At 49.0% G+C, this 19462-nt stretch overlaps 1 protein-coding gene across 11 annotated transcripts in view; it reads left to right on the top strand.

Moving 5' to 3' along the window:
* The window catches only part of STX3 (syntaxin 3), a 45071-nt gene that overhangs the window by 18294 nt on the left and 7315 nt on the right, over positions 1-19462 (top strand). For 4 of the 11 annotated variants that reach the window (XR_002341479.1, XM_021082982.1, XM_021082980.1 and 1 more), the window contains exons 2-10: positions 72-155; positions 8852-8951; positions 9522-9596; positions 10714-10781; positions 14501-14609; positions 15439-15512; positions 15594-15728; positions 17693-17803; positions 19329-19442. Coding sequence is in view for 10 of the 11 variants with exons in the window: in XM_021082982.1 (XP_020938641.1) it covers positions 72-155; positions 8852-8951; positions 9522-9596; positions 10714-10781; positions 14501-14609; positions 15439-15512; positions 15594-15728; positions 17693-17803; positions 19329-19412 (840 nt within the window). In the remaining variant the exon portion in view is untranslated. Of the gene's footprint in view, positions 1-71; positions 156-8851; positions 8952-9521; positions 9597-10713; positions 10782-14500; positions 14610-15438; positions 15513-15593; positions 15729-17692; positions 17804-17949; positions 18061-19328; positions 19447-19462 lie in introns of all 11 variants that reach the window. The other 7 variants (XM_021082983.1, XM_021082984.1, XM_021082987.1 and 4 more) reach the window with 4 other exon arrangements.

Raw genomic sequence — 19462 nt, 5'->3', positions numbered from 1 at the left:
CCTGAGTGAGCACTCAGCATTGTTATCTCTGGTGTTTTTGGTCTCACCCTTCTCTGTTTTGTCTCTCACAGAAGCAGCTGACACAGGATGATGATGCTGATGAGGTCGAGATTGCTGTTGACAACACAGCTTTCATGGATGAGTTCTTTTCTGAGGTAGGTGCCCTTCTGGTGGTTTCTTCTGAATATATGTACGGAAACACAACTTCCTTAGCCAAGAATAAAAACCCACAGATTGTTCAGGGGTAGCAGAGGGAAATCAGTCTCTTGCTTGGGTGGGTTGACCAGACCAGGAGGTTATAAGGAGAGTCTCTTCAGTGCTGGGGAGGGTTTGGATTTTTCAATCATGCTGAGAAAGTCAGCAGAAGGTAAATGACATATAATTAAAGAGATGCTCTTAAAGTGTTATACTACATGAAACATTTTAATGATAGCCTTTCTTGCCGAAATTAACATAATTCAAATATAGAACCAGCCCTTGGGGGACCACAGCCACAAATGTAAAAAAAAAAAAACAAACCAAAAAACCCCGGCGTTCGCATTTTAGCTCTGTGGTTTAAGAACCTGACATAGTGTCTGTGAGGATGTGGGTTCGATATCCCTGGCTTCACGCAGTCGATTAAGGATCGGAATAAGTCGCAGATGTGGCTCAGATCTAGTGTTGCTGTGGAGTAGGCCTCAGCTGCAACTTCGATTTGACCCCTAGCCCGGGAACTTCCATATCCTGCAGGTGGGGCTGTAAAAAGAAAGACAAAACCCCAAACACTGTGTTTTTTAGGCCTGTGATTCAAATCAGATTTTTTTTTTCCCTTTAAATATCCAGTCCCTTTGACTTGGTTCTGGTGATAACTGAGAAACCAAAAACCCACCAGATTGTTTTTTATTTTTTGTTTGAAATTTAACCGAGGCAAAAAATGGGTGGCTCATGTCTACAGATTCACAGGCTTTGAATAGAGAGTGCTGTTGGGAAGGGGCTGTGGTCAACAGTGGATGCTGGAAAGCTTGGGTGGGGGGCGGGAGTTGTGTATCACCAACAGAAACACGGGCTTTGGAGCCAGGTAAATGCAGGTTCCAGTTTCAGCCCTGCTTCTGACAGCTGTTGATCTTGTGAATGTTCCTGAACAGGCTTGGTTTCCTTGTCTGTATACTGGGATTGACACTATTAATTCCCCACGGGGCTCTTGTGAGGGTTAAGTTGGGTGATGTTCCTAAAACATTCTGTGGGGCCTCTGACATGTCTGTGCTCAGTGAATGATGCTTCAGCCAAACTAAACCGAACCTCAGAGTCCAGGCACTGGAGTTCCTGCCACCATCCTCTGATTTCTTTAGTGAAGCTTTTATTGTGTATTCAAAGGTGTCATATTCCTTTTGCGGGCAGGTGTGGGTACATCCTCTAGAGTGTGGACGTGGAAAAGCCGCCCTCCAGTTCCTCTCTAAGTGGAGTGGAGCAGGATCTGATGGCGCTGTGAGAGTCATAAGCAGGTGCAAGAGCGAGCTTGAGTGCAGCTGGCCTGCCTGAGAAGTTGGCCGTCAGTGCAGCACAGATCCGTGCCCTCTCCGTGGGTGGGTCCGTCCCTTTGGTCAAGGAGTCATAATGAGATCAAACAATGCTTGTGTTTTGTGAGTCCAGCGTTATTCTAGGTGTGGACTGTGGAAGGGAAAGGTCTTCCTTTTCAGTGCTGGGGGTGGACTTGAGATGGGGAATGTTGCCGTAGCTCATCCCTCTGATCTTGCCTTGGAGAAGCAGATACATGAGTTTCTCTCCTAAGCTAAGGATTCTTGGAGTTCCCATTGTGGTGCCGTGGAAATGAATCCGACCAGTGTCCATGAAGATGCGGGCTCGATCCTTGGCCTCACTCAGGGGGTTAAGGATCCAGTGTTGCCATGAGTTATGGTGTAGGTCCCAGATGTGGCTGTGTCTGGCAGCTGCAGCTCCAATTTGACCCCTCACCTGGGAACTTCCATATGCCGTGGTATGGCCCTAAAAAGACCAAAAAAAAAAGATTCTTCTCCAGTAACAATATCCTGCCCCCTCCTCTTAACCCAGAAAGAGGGGCCCTGAGAGGCAATATTCCTGGTGAGGTGGGAAGGTGGGTGGTGGGCGGTGGCCTGGGAGACGTGGTCCGAGTCTCTTCTCAGGCCCGGAATAGCAGGTGACCAGGGGCAGGTTACTTACTGCAGCTGGGTTTTGAATCCTGCTCTGGAGATGAGGAATGGCAGCCCTCACCTTTCAAGGCCATGGTGAGGATCACGTGCGATCCCAGGAGGGCTGTACATCTGGAAAGCGTTATCTGACCACAACAGCGCCAGATGGATGGTAGTTATTTTGGGGACCTAACAAGGACTTGAGGGCTGCTGCTTTCCTTACTGCTTTCTCTTCATTAAATGCTTTTCTATCATTTAAAAGAAAAAAAAAAAGCCTACCACATTTGGGGAGAGAAGAGGACAGCATGGTGGGTGGAAAAAGCATGATTTTTGGACTTAATTCCTTATCTGCCACTAACTGTGTGATCTTGGGCATGTGCCTTAATTTCTCTAGGTCTCTGTGGGTTTATCTATGAGATAGGGAGAAAAATATTCACCTCGCAGTTTGGTTGGGGATTAAAGGAGCCAACACTCAGTGCTTAGAGGGGGCTTAGGAAGTGTTACTTTCCTTTTTTCTCATCTGAAAGAGCAGAGGGAGGATTAGTATGGAGGAGACAGAGGCCAGAGGGAGCGGGTCATGGAAAGGGAGCCTGTAGGTGCTGGCTGCCCATGGATCCTGGTCTCAGTCTCAGCTCTGCCCTTTACTAGTGGTTTAAAAGCTCCAAGCAAATGGTATAACCAGTTGTTTAACTGCCCTAAACCCCAATTTCCTCTAAAGTGGAAAGAGCAGTACCTGCTGGTTATTAGAAAGTATACAGATGTACCCAGCGTGGTGCCTGACACATGGCAAGTATATCTCCAGTGATAAACTATAGTTCTCTTCACCAGTCTCTTCCCTAGTCTATTTGTGAATAAGTGGTTTTGTTCATAAACAGACTGCACAGTTTAATTTTCGAGAATGTGGTCTGGCAGTGTCCTTGCAAGTGGGTTAAAGTGTATCATTTCAGATGATGGGGATTTGGGGAAGTGAGACGGTGTCCCCTTCTAGGTGTTGGAGGCACACACCCTGCCCATCCTGCGGGAGAGAGCTGAGTAGATTTCTTGGGAATGCACTCTCTTGTTTAAAAAAAAAAAAAAAAGCAAAAGACTCAGTGCCTTTTGGACTGCTTCCAGCAAGTCGGTCAGCCCTGGTTGTTTGCCGAGGGCCGATGGTGTGAATCACAGCTTGGTCAGAGAGGCGTTTGCGAGGTGCAGGTGAAGTCACAAGACCAGGATGTTTTCAGAATGCGCTTTGCCCTGTAAAACTTAAGCGGTTTCTCCAGCTTCCCAGTTGTTGCAGAAAAGAATTGGCCCATGGGTGTTCAGTCCTCCTTGTCTGATTAAGCCAGGGTCTAGTCAATGATAAACCCCAGGTTATTGTCTAATTTGCAGTTAATCTGTTTTCCTTGATCTCTTTGTTCAGTTGGCAGAGAGAACAAAGTTGAAGAGGAGAAGTTCCTCTTGTAGCTCATCGGTTAACGAACCCAGCTAGTATCCATGAAGACGTGGGTTCGATCCCTGGCTTCGCTCAGTGGGTTAAGGATCCTGCATTGTCATGAGTTGTTGCAGTCTTGACTCAGATTGCGTGTGGCTATGGCTGTGGCTGTGGCTGGCAGCCACAGTTCCTTTTTGACCCCTAGCCTGGGAACTTCCATATGCCACGGGTACGGCCCCAGAAAGCCAACAAACTAACAAACACACAAAAAACATCCCAAAAAACAAACAAAAAAAGCAAAGTTGAAGAGGAAATAGGACCTACCTGAGAAGGCAGGGTTGAGAGATGGAGCCTGTTCTGGTTGTGTGGTTGTCTGTTGCTATAGCAAGTCACCCTAACAGTTAGTGGTGTAAGATCACCCCTTGGTAATCCTTGTGGATCCTGTGGGTTAGGGATTCAGACACGGCCCAGTGGAGGTGGGTTGTTTTGGCTCTACAATTTCTGGGGCCTTCGCTGGGAAGACTTGGACAGCCAGAGTCTGGAATCTCAGAGACTTCTTTATTCAAACGTCTGTGCCTGGGACTAGGGTGACTCAAAGGAGGGTTTGTACCTGACTTCTTTCTGTGGCTTGGGCTTCTAGCGTGACTGACTCAGGGACATGGGGTTTGCTAGAGGAGGCTCAGGGCTCCAGGGCAAGTGTCGCAGCTACAGAAGTCATACAGTACATCCCTAACATCCCTTATGCCACGCTCTGTTGTTGAAGCTGTCATAAGCCGGCCAGGTTCCAGAGGACAGTATGTAAACACCACCTCTCATTGAGGAGCATCAGGAGTTTGTGCCATGTTTTGAAACAACCCTAAGACATTACCCTGCACCAGCATCCCAGGCAGTGAGATAGGCGGCAGTTTAGAAAAGTTCAAAAATCCTTTTATCAGGGAGGAAAACTACCCCAGTCCTCCACGCTGACCTCCCTTGTGGTCCATTGGCTGGCAGTGGATCACATGGTCATGGCCCTTCTTGCTGGCAGGGAGACCAGGGAAGCGAGAACTTAGCAAAGGGACAGGATGGTCAGGATTGCATTTGGACTGATCTTGATTCATCCTCTGGGTCTGGCAACATGGCAAATTCATAAGAAAGGGCAGGGGCAGGCACGGATGGCCATTTGGATGGTGGTGTATGAGATGCAAAAAGGCTTCTGTGATCAGGTATGTTTGAGAAAGCCTCGATACTCTTGTCCTCCCATGGAGATTGAACCATGAACTTACTAAAGATCCCAGAAGTCCTATGATAAAGAAACCTGGTTAACCTGCCTCTCTCAACATTTATTTTTTCATAGAACCCTTTCTGACATAGAACTTCCATTAACAGAATGAATGAATACATTTCGGAGAAGGCTTTTATACAGTTTTCTTTCTTGGCTGGGCTTAAAAAAATGTCTGAGACCCAATCTCGCAGTGGTGTGGGAAGCAAGCTTGTCTCTTGAGTTACTTGGATTCATTTATCTATTCATTAAGGAAACTTGTGCCGAGGGACCCCACGTGCTTGGCCCAGTGATGGGATCCAGGTGGCTGCGGGGGACGAGGTGGGCAGAGCAATGGCTGGTTAGAGGAACTGGGAGGTGAGCAGCCTTGTGGTTTCTGTTAAGAAGGAAGAGCCTCAGAGTGGATGTAACTTGGACATCTAGGCGTTAGGTCGAAGCTAGCCGGTTAAATACTCTCCAGCTCTTTCTTGAAGGAGCATCTTCGGATGACTAGGTGAGCTGGTAGGTCCTGCTGTTCTGGGCTCTTTTCGATCACCAGGCATGAAGCCTTTGCTGGTCATTTGCCTGTTTTTTGCTCTCAGGTCCATTCCCCACCCTTCCTGTGCTCTGCTCTGTATTGCGAGGAACTCATTGCCCAAGTTCCCTTGCCAACTGGCTTTTGGTGTGTTTGACCCAGGGGAGGCGGGGGAGATGAGGCCACAGCCTCCCTCCCTAGATGTATCTCTTCCGTGGCTTCAACTTGCACTCCACAGACCCCGCCTCCATGGTTCCTATCCTGCCAGTCAGTTCCAACACGGCCTGGCTCCCACGAGAGGAGCACTGGTGACACCGCTTTCCTTCTTTGACCCTCCAGCCTGCTGCTGCAAATTTCGAGTGCCTCACCATCCTCTGGCTTTTCAATTCTTGCATCTCTGTAAAGAGTCCCCTCTATTTTATTACTTTGATTAAAATAACTAGGTAGGTTTTTATTTTCCTGACTATATTCTGAGTGATGCAAAGCCCAAATACACTTCATCGATTGGAGATTATTGTCTAAGAATACTAGTTTTCATGGGTCAATATAATGCTGAGATTCTTTCTGTCTGTCTTGCTTGCTGTCTTCCTTCCTTCCTTTTTAGGGCCGCACCCATGGCATACTGAAGTTCCCAGGCTGGGGCTCCAATCAGAGCTGCAGCTGCCAGCCTACGCCACAGCAACCCCAGATCCAAGCTGTGTCTGTGCCCTACACCACAGCTCATGGCAGTGCTGGATCCTTAACCCACTGAGCAAGGCCAGGGATTGAACCCTCCTCCTCATGGATACTAGTCAGGTTCGTTACCTCTGGGCCACGATGGAAACTCTGAACTTGAATTTTTAGATTCGGCACCTGCCAATTTCCAACCAGTCCTGCCCCTCAGTCTTTGGTTATCTGGCGAATGCACAAAAGGAAATTAGTTTGCATGTACCTACTGCCATGAAATACCCAGAAAGTCACTTTTGAGAAAAACTAATATTTCCAAGAAAAAACAGAGACACAAAGTTCAAGGAAAAAAAAAAAAAAAAAGCTCTGTGATTGGCCAGTTGCCCATCCTGAAGTCCTGAAGGAGTTTGATGAACTGACTAAATTACTCAGTTACTAAATCAGAGTCCCTGAGATACTCGCAAATGAGGAGGTTGATGAGGACAGAGGGAAAAGGGCAGCGGCAGTGGGGGAGGGGGGGTGGAGGTTGGGGGGAGGGGAGACCTCTGACGTGGAAGGTCCTGCAGGTGGGTTGAGGACGGTGCCTGGGCCCAGTTCTGCCTGTCTAGCTCTGTGAGCCATTTACTGTCGGGTCTCCAAGTGTCTGGAGTGACTCTGAGCTTGGGGTCCAACAGCTTCATGCCACCAACTTCCTACCTCGTCTTATTATCACTGATCAAACTTGGGGTCCGCAGGTTCTTTATGAAATAATGTTTCGGGATGTGTCTTCCAAAACATCCTGTCCATTGAACATACAAAACCTCAGGCCTCCAGCTTTGCCCAAAGATGGCAATTAGTACAGTTGTTAAACTCATTTTAAAATGGTGAGTACAGAGAGTTCCCGTCGTGGCGCAGCGGAAATGAATCCGACTAGGAACCATGAGGTTTCAGGTTCGATCCCTGGCCTCGCTCAGTGGGTTAAGGATCTGGTGTTGCCCTGAGCTGTGGTGTAGTTTGCAGATGCAGCTCGGATTTGGCGTTGCTATGGCTCTGGTGTAGGCCGGCGGCTACAGCTCTGATTAGACCCCTATCCTGGGAACCTCCATGTGCTGTGGGTGCGGCCCTCAAAAGACCAAAGACGAAAATAAATAAATAAAAAATAAGATGGTGAGAACATTTTATTCTAGAAAGCCTTTTTTCTTGTTTCTGTTTTGTACATTGTATTTGCTCTGGCAAGATAGTCATGTGATGGAAGTGAAAACATGGGGCGATGCAGTGACATTTTATGAGCTATAAGAGGAACCAGTGTTTGATGTGAGAGATAAAGAGAGAGGGAAGGGTAAGGTGGCCATTTCTGGGTCCCCCGAGGGCCTCATTATGAGGTGGTTATAGCCCAAAGCCACTGGCATTCACAGGTGATAACATAGGCGTTATTTATTTATTTATTTATTTTTACTGGTCAGGTGGGCTTGGGATGCTGCTAAAAGTGAGCGTATGGGGAAGCCAAAAACATTATCTTAACTCTAATGGAAAAATGGTCCCAGTTGGACCCTGGAGGGCACTGTTTGAGTGCTGTTCCTTCCACCACCTCTGTGACCTTTTTAACCCTTCATTTCCTTATTGGAAAAATGGTCCCAATGCAGTGTTGTGATTTGTTTGGCCAGCATTTAAAATGCTTCACAAATGTCTGGGTAGGTCCTTGTATTTGTCCTTACACTCTGCTGATATGATTGCATTGAGATGTTATTCCATATCTTCAAGCAAGCGATTCTCTTGTCAAACTATGGTGCGTTCAAGCCAATTTATTTGTAGAAGGCGGAGTCCATGTCCCAGTGGCAAAAATACTTATTGGAGGGGTAGAGAACTCAAGTTTTACTTCTCGACTTTCTTTGCAATTGGGAGAGCCATGACTAGGTTTTTGAAAACAAGTGAATTATTCACTGGAAGAAAGAGCATCTTGAGTTGTATTTTCATTGCATCTTGGGTGTTAAGATCTTACTGTTTGGCGTTTTACCAGATTTCTGTTGTTGACTGTGGCAGCGCTGATGTGCTCCTCATTGTGGAAGTGTGGCAGGTGATATGGGGGGCGGTTCTGAGGTCCCTGGCATGGGCTGCCTCCTGCACTTGTGCCGTGACCACCTCAGCAGGGGCCGTGGGGCAGGGGCGCCCAGTGCCTTTTGAGAGGGAGCTGAGGCTGCACTTAACGCTCAGCAGAGTCCTGGATGGTGTGCTATCTGGGAGTGAGGTGCGGCTGGAAGTCCTTTCTGATGCACACTGTACAGTCAGGAACCTCAGGAATGGCAGAAATGGTCCATGGCTCCAGCCCCCTGGGTCCTGATCATCTGAGGCCGTCAGCCAGTGAGAGGTATTTGCCCAGAACTGGAGCTGGCCCGTCTCCCCAGATGGTCACTGCTTCCTCTCTCTTTCTCTTCCTCTGTTTTTCTCTTCCTCTTCCTCTCATTCTTCTTTCTCTGTTTCTCACCCTCTAGGTCTGTTCTCTCCCTTTCTTTTCTTTCCCTCTTTCCTTTTTACCTCTCTCCCATCCTCACTCTCTGACGTTCCCAGTTTTAGAGGAGCTGAGCATCAGCCTGAGAAGGTTTCATGACCCTTCCCTCTGGTTCCTCATGAGTCTTTCTGGCCGGAATCCTCTCAGTCAAGGTGAGCAGGTGTATTCCTCTCAGGGAGCGATGAGGACAGATCTTCAGTGACTGCTCTGACTACGGAGAGGGTCGTCACTGGGCTCACGGGTCCTCAGAAGACCTTTCTCGCCACCGTCTTCTTCCACAAACCCAGAAGGCGGGCAGAAAGTTCTGCTACCTTTCATTCCGGACATGATCATAGCTGTATTCTCCCTCTTGTCTTTCTAATTTTAGATTGAGGAAACTCGACTCAACATTGACAAGATCTCAGAGCATGTGGAGGAAGCTAAGAAACTCTACAGCATCATTCTCTCTGCGCCCATTCCAGAGCCAAGTGGGTGTTGACTCAGGGCTGAATCACCCGACCATGACCCTTGGCCACTGGGGCTGGGCCTCGGCCAGCAGGGGAGGGGATGTGTTACCTCACACTGATGTCTGGATCACGTCATCACCCACCCCCCCTCACCCACTTCTGACTCACACTGCCCTGACCGCCATCAGCGCTTCTCTTCATGGTTCCCCTCAACCTGTTTTGCCAAACCTCTGCTTCCCAACCCTCTGTCTCATGACTGGCAATGACTCTGCTGCTCAAATACCTCATCTCTGCCCCACCGCTGCTCTTGTGCCATTTCCTCCACCTGAAATGCCCCCCCACCCCCCCCCATTTTTCCATGAACTGTTTTTATTCTGTAAGTCTGAGTAGGGTGCCTGGAAAAAAAATGCCTGTTAAAAATAAGCCCTCTGTGATCCTAAGGAGGATGCCTGGGGAGCCCACCGGGATGTGCGCTGCTCTGGGTGGAGAGCGCTGAAAAAGCACCCCATCTCTTCCATTGATTGTTGTAGCTGACTAAGCAATCAGTCTTTTCTACCTGCCTGATTCCACCTGCCTTTTTTTTTTATCCAGAAACCAAGGATGACCTGGAGCAGCTCACGACTGAGATCAAGAAAAGGGCCAACAACGTCCGGAACAAACTGAAGAGTAAGAAGGCAGCAGGGGGTTCAGGCAGCTCCCCCCTCCCACCCCCATCCATCTCACGGCCTCTGGGTCCAACTCTTCTGGACCGAGACTCTTCCCGATGGGAGTGACACTCTTTGTGCCATCTTTGTTCGTGGTCTGGGCACTGTCCCTGGAATAGACCTATTCTAGTCCCAGAAATTCTGTCTGCTCTTGGGTCATGACTGTGGCTGGAGGAGTCCGGAGTGGAAGTTTGGAGGCGGGAATGAAAGTGTGCTTTCAGCTGCTGAATATTTGTGTGACTTGGTCCTTAAACTTAGTCCGTCAACTTTTTTCCTCCTGGTCCCGATTCTTCGGCACCTGCAGACACATGAATAGTGGTGTTGGTTATCTCTGGATGCCGGAGAGGTTGTTCAGTCTACAGATATTTCTTGGGGACCAGGTGTCTCACCCTCCATTTCCACCACCCCCACCCCTTGGCTTAGGGCATTCCTCGGTGAAGCCACTCTCATAGAGTTGGTTCCCCTGGGGCCCAGAAGTCATAAGTCATTTGCATTCTTGCCTCATTGTATTTGGTGACGAGTGCTTGCTGTTGGTCAGAGTATGAAAGTGGCATTGCTCAGCCTAAGTAATCAGTTCTCAGCCAAAGCAGACGGCGCTACCTGTTTTCACGGGGGTGGAGGTGGAGGTTGCTAGTGGCAGCTTCCATCTGTAGCACCGATCATGTGCCAAGCCCTCAGTGGGCATCCTTCTTTCATTTCCACATCAGAATCGCCAGAGAGGGGCACTGCTCTTTATTCCATCTTACAGATGAGAGAATGGGAACACAGGTTAAGTGGCTTTTCCAGAGGTAGACGGCTAGTAGGTGGCGGGGCAAGGATTTGAGCCCATGTCTCTTGATGACAGAGACAGAGTGGCTGACCCCTGAGCTGAGATGTAGCTGAGGAAGGCCTGTGCCTGGGAAAGGCGTGGAGTGTGCGTCCTGTGGCTCACGAGGGAGCTGGCCTTCCGAGACGGGGCCTGCCTGCTGTCACGTCTCCTGGCCCAGGTGTGAGAATGAGAGTCAGGGTTGCATTGTGCAGCGTGTGTCCTGGCAGAGAGCAGCAGATGCCTTGCTAGAACGTCCTTCTCTCCCACCCAGGCATGGAGAGGCATATCGAAGAAGACGAGGTCCGGTCGTCAGCAGACCTTCGGATTCGGAAATCCCAGGTGAGAGTTTCCCTGGTCTAACGATCATCTAGTCCGATCTTTTTTTTATTTATTTTTTTCCTAGCTTTTTAATCTATTTATTTTTATTTATAAAACTTTTTATTGAGGAGTTTCCGTTGTGGCGCAGTGGAAACGCATCTGACTAGTATCTATGAGGACGTAGGTTTGATCCCTGGCCTCGCTCAGTGGGTTAAGGATCCAGTGTTGCCAGGAGTTTTGGTGTAGGTTGCAGATGTGGCGCAGATCTCGCGTTGCTGTGGCTGTGGTGTAGGCCGGCAGCTGTAGCTCCATTTCAACTCCTAATCTAGGAACCTCCATATGCCACAAGTGTAGCCCTAAAAAGCAAAAAAAAAAAAAAAAAAAAAAAAAAAAATTTTTATTGAAGTATGGTTGATTTACAATATTGTGTTAGTTTCTGGTGCGTAGTAGCAAAGCGATTCAGTTTGTATATATGAATTAAGGAGGCTCTTCAGGGGAGTTCCTGTCGTGGCTCAGTGGTTAATGAATCCAACTAGGAACCATGAGGTTGCAGGTTCGATCCCTGGCCAGTGGGTTAAGGATTCCGTGTTGCCGTGAGCTGTGGTGTAGGTTGCAGATGCCGCTCGAATCGCGCGTAGCTGTGGCTCTGGTGTAGGCTGGCGGCTACAGCTCCGATTTGACCCCTAACCTTGAACCTCCATATGCCTCGGGAGTAGCCCAAGAATGGCAAAAAAGACCAAAAAAAAAAAAAAAAAAAAAAAAAAAAAGAAAGAGGCTTTTCAGACTTAATGGGGGGGGGGGCAGTTGAGTGTTTTATTTATTTATTTATTTTTTTGTCTTTTTGTCTTTTGTTGTTGTTGTTGTTGCTATTTCTTGGGCTGCCCCCGCGGCATATGGAGGTTCCCAGGCTAGGGGTTGAATCGGAGCTGTAGCCACCGGCCTACGCCAGAGCCACAGCAACGCAGGATCCGAGCCGCGTCTGCAACCTACACCACAGCTCACGGCAACGCCAGATCGTTAACCCACTGAGCAAGGGCAGGGACCGAACCCGCAACCTCATGGTTCCTAGTCGGATTCGTTAACCATTGCGCCACGACGGGAACTCCGAGTGTTTTAAATTAGTGGGGTAGGAGTTCTCATCATGGCTCAGAGAAACAGTATCCACAAGGACGCAGGTTTGATCCCTGGCCTCGCTCAGTGGGTTAAAGATCCAGCACTGCCATGAGCTGTGGTGTAGGTTGAAGACATGGCTTGGGTCTGGCCTTGCTGTGGTTGTGCTATAGGCTGGCAGCTATAGCTCCAATTCAGCCGCTAGCCTGGGAACCTCCATATGCTGCAAGTGTGACCCTAAAAATACCAAAAAAAAAAAAAGTAGTAAGGTGTGGTTAGTTGGGGTGAGTATCCTGGGAGATATGTATATATTTCTTTCTCAGATTCTTTTTCATTATGGGTTATTATAAGATATTGGATATAGTTCCCCTGCTGTACAGTAAATCCTTGTTGTTTATTTCATATACAGCAGTGTGTATCTGTTAATCCCAGACTCTTAATTTATTCCCCCCCCTTTCCCTTTGGTAATTATAAGTTTGTTTTCTATGTCTGTGAATCTGTTCATTTGTATTATTTTTTAGAATCCAACTATAAGTGATATCATATAATATTTGTCTTTGTCTGACTTACTTAGTATGATAATCTCTAGTTCCATCCTTGTTGTTGCAAATGGTATTATTTCATTTTCATTCCTTTTCATGGCTGAGTAGTGTTTCATGGTATGTATACGTACCACTTCTTCACCTGTTCATCTGTTATTTCCCTGTCTTGGTTATTATAAATAGCATTGCTCTGAACATAGGGATGCATGTATCCTTTTGAATTAGTTTTGTCCAGATAGATGCCCACGAATGAGATGGCTGGGTCATATGGTAGTTGTATATTTAGTTTTTAAAGGAACCTCCATACTGTTTTCCGTAGTGGCTGCATGAATTTACATTCCCACCATCATGTAGGGGGGTTCTCTTTTCTAGCAGTGGAGTCTTAAAAAAAAACAAAAAAACAAAACAGCTCTTGTTTGGAATTCAGTTTGAAGAGCTGGTAGAGGAGAGCTGCCCAGGTTGAAGTAGGGGACGGGGTCGAGTCTGGCCCTGGTGGCCCCTCTCACACTCTCCTCTAGGGAGGCCTCTGAGGCTCCCAGAGGCAGCTTAGGGTTGAGCGTGCCTCCCTGGTTTACAGCTGAGGAAACTAAAGTGTTCCTTCCGAAGATTGTTGGTCATCATTTGTCCTGTTTGGTGGTCATCAGACACATGATCCTTGTCCTTGAAGAAATGGCACGATGTTCAAGTGGCACAAGGAAACTTGACACAAGACCCCCAGGAAAGCCGTGTAGAAAGACATGCTGAAACGCACATGCCCTCAGCCTCAGATGAGCTCGGGGAGATCTGGGGTGCCCAGAGGCGGCTGGGCCATGGATGGGCAAGAGTGCCACTGTGGGAGTTCCCCTTGTGGCTCAGTGGGTTAAGAACCCAACATAGTGTGCATGAGGTTGTGGGTTTGATCTTTGGCCACAACAAAAAAGTAAAAAGAGTGCCACCATGTACAGGCCCAGGAAGAGATTCTCCTTAGAGGCATGGGGGCAAAAGTGGTGTGTGTGTGGGTGTGTGTGTGTGTATGTGTGTGTGTGTGTGTGTGTGTGTGTGTTGGAAGTGGTAGGGGTGGGGGGCAGACATGAAGAGAACAGTCTGACTAGAGTAAAAAGTTTGTCTTGGAATAGTGAATATTGAGTTTCAGTAGAGAACACAGCGCCATATTCCAAAGGCCTGTGACTACCGTCTAGGGCGTTGCATTTGACTGAGTAGCCTGCATGTAACTTCAGGTTGCAGTCTATTAGGAAGATAATCTGGTATCCATATGAAAGCGGATTGGCATGGGGAAGAGGCAAGAGGTGGGTGGGTCTCTAGTTGGGTTTTTGCAGTGGTTTTGGTCTGAATTTGCACGGTGATCATGGGATTGAAAGCACTGTAGATATGGATGATTTTTGCAAAGGAAAAACGAGTAGGGCTTGATGCTGAGAGGTGGGCAATGAATCAAAATGATAAAGATAGGAGTTTAGGCCCCAGGGCCGTTGAGTGAATGCCTTGAGTTGGATGCAAGAAAAGTTGGGGAGATGAGTCTGCGTATGAGCCCAAGGACCTTTGGATGTAGGAGGTGAGTCCGCAGCTTTAGAGAGCAGGGCCTCTGAGATTCACAAAGAGGTCTCCTTTGGTCTCACAGTTACTTCACGAGTTCATCAAGGCAGGTAAACAAATACTGAAAGCATGCTTTGGAAGGGTCAGCCGGCTCTCCCAGTGGTGTAAGGTTAGAAAACCAAAAAGTTGAGTCTCACAGTTCCCATCATGACCCAGCAGGTTAAGAACCCGTGAGGATGCAGGTTTGATCCGTGGCCGCGCTCAGTGAGTTAAGGATCTGGCTTTTGCCACAAGCTGTGGTGTCGGTCCCAGATGCAGCTTGGATCCCCTGTGGCTGTGGCTGTGCCATAGGCTGGCAGCTCCTGTTTCACTCAGAGCTGGGGAACTTCCGTATGCTGAGGGTGCAGCTGTGACAAGAAAAAAAAAAATAGTTGAGTCTTTTTTCCAAGCCCGGTGCTACCATAGAGGAGGCTGTGTGGGGCTGGGGTTCTGTAAGTCGTGGACCTTCCGTCTCCCTCTCCCCCCGGGGGCTCACGGCCTTTGACCTTGTCCCCACAGCACTCCGTCCTCTCCCGCAAGTTTGTGGAGGTGATGACCAAATACAACGAGGCGCAGGTGGACTTCCGTGAACGCAGCAAAGGGCGGATCCAGCGGCAGCTGGAGATCAGTGCGTGTTTGAAGTTTGGCCTGTGCCCCTTCCCCTTTCCTGCCACGCACTTGTCAGTCCCAGATTGTGAGGCCAGAGGAGAGGGAGCAGCCCCGTGGGTGGCCTCTGCCTTCTGTTTTGTGCCCAAGCCGAGGAGAGGCCTTACAGCACTGGCGCATCCTGGACGTGGTGTCTCAGGCTGGAGGGTGGCTCCAGGTCATCAGGCACCAGTGTTCGGTTGCCATGGGAACCGGCGTTTCCTCCTACATGGAGGGAAACATCTGCTACCCAGCTGCCCTCTTCTGAGCTTACGACATCTCTTGCTGCCTGTTGACAGCAAAGAAGGATGCTAGTTGCCGTGAGGAATCAAGAAATCAATAAAGCCGGCCCTTTAGGAATCAGCTGTGTGGAGGGCAGGGCGGGATGTGGTTTGGGTGCAGGAATTGTATAAACAAAGGTGCAGCCAGGACAGAGCACATGTGGTCAGGAGGGGCGGCTGTCCCGGGCCTGGGGACGGGGCGCATTTGGGCAGCAGGGTGAGGTCAGGACAGATGGGGGGGTGGTCACCCAGGCAGCATGGGCTCCTCCTCCTGAGGACCTTGTTCTCTGTGGCATAGTCAAGGGGCCAGTAAGCATTCTGAGCTGGAGGGAATGTGATCAGACTTGTGCTTCAGGAAGGGAATTGCTGATCCTGTTAGGGATGGACTGGGCTAGGGGAGAACTCAGGAGAAAGGCGAGTCGGGAGGCCCTTGGAGTGTTGCAAAGGCCTTGGTCTTTATGATGAGGTTGGTGTGATTCCCACTTGGGGGGAACTTTTGAAATGGTGTGCTCTGCTTCTTTTGTTATAAAGCTGGCAAGAAGACAACGGATGAGGAGCTGGAGGAGATGCTGGAGAGTGGGAACCCTGCCATCTTCACCTCGGGGGTGAGTGATGCAGGGCAGGGGGCAGGGAGGAGGGAGCCCTGCTGGGGTGGGGGCTGAAGGTCTCTGTGTGGACCGTCGTAGATCATCGACTCTCAGATTTCCAAGCAAGCCCTCAGCGAGATCGAGGGGCGGCACAAGGACATTGTGAGGCTGGAGAGCAGCATCAAGGAGCTTCACGACATGTTCATGGACATTGCCATGCTGGTGGAGAACCAGGTAATGCCCGGGGTACCAGCATAGGCAGGGAGGGCGGAAGCCCTGGGTCTCCTGCAAAGCCTGAGGAGGGGCCTCCTGGAAAACCGGGTGGGGCTGGAGAATCATTAGGAATTTGCAGTGGAATCAGAGAATTCCAGTGTGGCCGGGAAAGGAATGAACTTGGGTGCTGACACTTCCAACAATCACAACTTTGTCCTTCGAGCCTGTTACTTTGGCTCGGAAATCACTTCTACTTAATATGGGGTTTGCTGTGCTCTGCCAAGTACCTGGTTTCCTCCAGCCTCAGGATTGCTGTTTTTTTTTTTTTTTTTTTTTTTTTTTAAAGTTAGAAATACAGGTTCTTAATGATGCCTTAAAACAACCTCCTGATAGGAACTATTTCACTGGTGACATGGATACATAGGGTCTTTTCCCAGGTTCACAATGAGAAGTTAGGTTTAACAGGTTTTTATGCTTTGCTTTTTTTTTTTTGTCTTTTTGCCTTTTCTAGGGCCACTCCCGTGGCATATGGGGGTTCCCAGGCTAGAGGTCTAATCGGAGCTGTTGCCGCTGGCCTACGCCAGAGCCACAGCAACACGGGATCCGAGCTGCATCTGCGAGCTACACCACAGCTCACGGCAACACCAGATCCTTAACCCACTGAGCAAGGCCAGGGATCGAACCTGCAACCTCATGGTTCCTAGTCGGATTTGTTAACCACTGTGCCACAACTGGAACTCCCTGTTTTGCCATTTTTGTTTCTTCTCCTGTATGTGTTTTTCCAAAATTTTGGATGCTTTTTGCTAAGGAACAAGAGCAGACCACACGGTAAATGAAGAAAGAGCAAAAGAATATTTGCAGGAAAACTGGAAACACTTCCAGTGCTTAGGTTGCTGGCCTGTTTGGTTCTGGTTCAGGGATGGAAGGCTCTGTCCCCTGCATGGTGGTGTCAGTCGCATGGCTCCTGGTTCTTATGATGCAGTTAAATACGCCACGGTGCTGTGGTTTGGTGGCACTATTTCCAGGCTCTGCCACCTGGAAAGGCTGGAAAGCTGTTTTCTTTGTAGAAGGAAACCCAACTGAAGCCTGAGCACTACCTGGCTGGTTTTGACATCAATTCCCTGGTCTGGGCTCTGGGGCCTTTCCTCCACTCCCTCTGGCCTCAGAGACCACTTCTCCATCCCTCCATTCCCACTCTTCTTTTTTCTCCCCACACTGCCTTGCCGAGGGACTGGTTTGAGATTCGAGTGGTGGTAAGTGCCTTTCCCTGTTTAAAGACTCCCATAAAGCCATGGGTTGGGTTCGGAAGGTCTGGGTCAGTGAAGGGAATTCCCAGCCTAAGATGCGAAGAAAATCAGTTGGAGAAACCAACTCTCCGGTCAGGAAGTAATAGCTGAGAAATGGTTGGGAATCTTATTAAGAGACCTCTGTCTCTTAACCAGATAACTGGTAAAAACCAATGTTTGTCAGTTGTGGGGCCTGGAATTATCTTAGAGAAACCACAGCTGTTCCCACCTCAGTTATTTATTGAGCATCTGCTGTGTGCTGGGCACTATTCTCTAGAAGTGAACACACTCAGTTCAGGCTGAATGAACTTGGTTCAGGTCTGAATCACCAGGAAGAGGTCAGCATCTTGGTAATGCCCTAAGAACATGAGATATACTTTTCTTGGCTTCTTTCCTTACATAGTTCATGTTAAAAAAAAGAACATACCAAGCCTCTAGACAATGTGCCCCAGCTGCCCGGGGCTGTGCTGTCTCGGAGAAGTAATTGAGTGAATGTTTCTGGGACAACTCCCACGGCCTGGGCATCACAGGTAGTCAAGGGTCATGGGGAAGATGTGATAGTTGGTCCTGTGGAAGGCTGCACAGTGAAGTTTCCAGATGCTCCTCTTGGCGCTGAAAAGAAGGAGAACTGCTTTCTCACCTGAGTAGGACCATCCTCAGGTGGGTTTCCCAGGTGTGACGAGTGTCTGTTCTTTGCAGGGTGAGATGTTAGATAACATAGAGTTGAATGTCATGCACACAGTGGACCACGTGGAGAAGGCTCGGGAGGAAACGAAAAGAGCCGTGAAGTACCAGGGTCAGGCCCGCAAGGTGAGACTCTGGCACTGCCTTTGGAGAAGAGGATCCATTGTGTGTGCTGTCTCTTGCTCTCTCTCTCTCTCTCTCTCCTCCCCACCCTGCTCCTCTCTCTCCCCATCTCTCTTCCTGCTTCTGCCACCTCTCGTATCCGGGGGAAGGGAGCCATGATTGACCGTATTGAGAACAACATGGACCAGTCAGTGGGCTTCGTGGAGCGGGCCGTGGCGGATACCAAAAAGGCTGTCAAGTATCAGAGTGAAGCTCGGAGGGTGAGCCCTTGGTCTCGGCTGGACCAACAGCTTGTCCTCTCTCTGGTCGTTCCCTACCAGTGTCCCTGAGTCCACACCTTCCCTCTGTCCTGGCCTCATCCAAAAGCCCCCGTCAGCCTTCCCTAGAGAATAGCTGCCCTTCCTTCCCGGGTGTGCCTCGTATGGATCTGGCTCTCAGGCGCCCTACCCAGGACCCCACACTGGAAGGCAGCGCTATGGGGTGGAGGCGTCACTGGCCCGTGTTGCTGCTCAGCCCCGGCACAGAGCTGGTGATCCTTTCACATGTTACACTTGACTCCTCTGCTCTTCAGCAACCTCTTCATTGCCTTCCACTCCAGTGCCCAAGCCCTGCCCATCTGTCTCTTTCTCTACTGTGAACCCAGGGGGTGCCATTGCTATGTAAACATTATCTCATGTCTTAGGAGCACCTGTCATTTCTATTTTATAGATAAAACAGTTGGGCATCAGAGGTTAAGTAATAGGCTTCAGGCCACCTAGTAAGCATAGGAACCGGGATTCAGATGCAGATTCCAATCCAGCTTTTTCCGTCACACCATCCTGTCTCTGCAGCCCCCTCCCACCTCTAGTTCTGGTGCCCCCGTGTCTTGAGGACTTCTCAGCTCCTCTACCCAGTGACTGTGGGAGCCAGCTCTGGTGGTGATTGCCTTTTGAGTCTGATCTCTTTTGCCTGTTTCTCTTGGGCTCTGATATTTTTGTGCTTCTGTCTTTCTTTGTCTTCTGACTTGACCTGTGGTTGGGGCAGGTATCTAGGGAGCTGGGAGGTTATTTTACGCGATGAATGCAGGCTGGTTCACAACAGGACTGCGGTCATGCATTCTGATCTCCTGTCAGTCCTTGTGTACTTTGGAGGAGAGATGGATAGAAGTTTGAAATTAGGACTTTCTCAAAAATGTCTTTACATTCCTTGAAAAGGAAAAACTGGTCACTGTATATCTGGACCTGTTGCAGCTCGGCAACCCCGTGATCATTGCTCTTACATCTGTCCACAAAAGCAAGGCAGCAGTGTGAGCCGAGAGTGATGGAAACTCCATTTTTTCACCTGCTGGCATTGCTAATCTAGACATAATTGAAGGAACATAAACTGTCCGAATGGACTGTTTTTATGTAGAGATACTGGCTTTTTACTTGGATGGCTAAATTGCCTCCTAGGAAGAGGCGAGAGAACCTGGGTTTGGGATGACTTATTATGGCTTTTCGGTTGTTTGCAATAATGACTTGTTTTTTGTTTCTTTTATCCCTCTCTCCAGAAATTGATAATTATCATTGTGGTAGTGGTTGTGTTGCTGGGCATTTTAGCATTGATTATCGGACTTTCTGTGGGGCTGAAGTGAGGGCGGCCTGCGAGGCTGCTGCACTGAAATGTAAGTAAGTAGAAGGTTCC

The sequence above is a fragment of the Sus scrofa genome, chromosome 2 (assembly GCF_000003025.6).
Source record: "Sus scrofa isolate TJ Tabasco breed Duroc chromosome 2, Sscrofa11.1, whole genome shotgun sequence".
NCBI lineage: Eukaryota > Metazoa > Chordata > Mammalia > Artiodactyla > Suidae > Sus > Sus scrofa.
The sequence above is the reverse complement of the archived record's forward strand: the minus strand, read 5'-3'. Positions and strand labels throughout refer to the sequence as shown.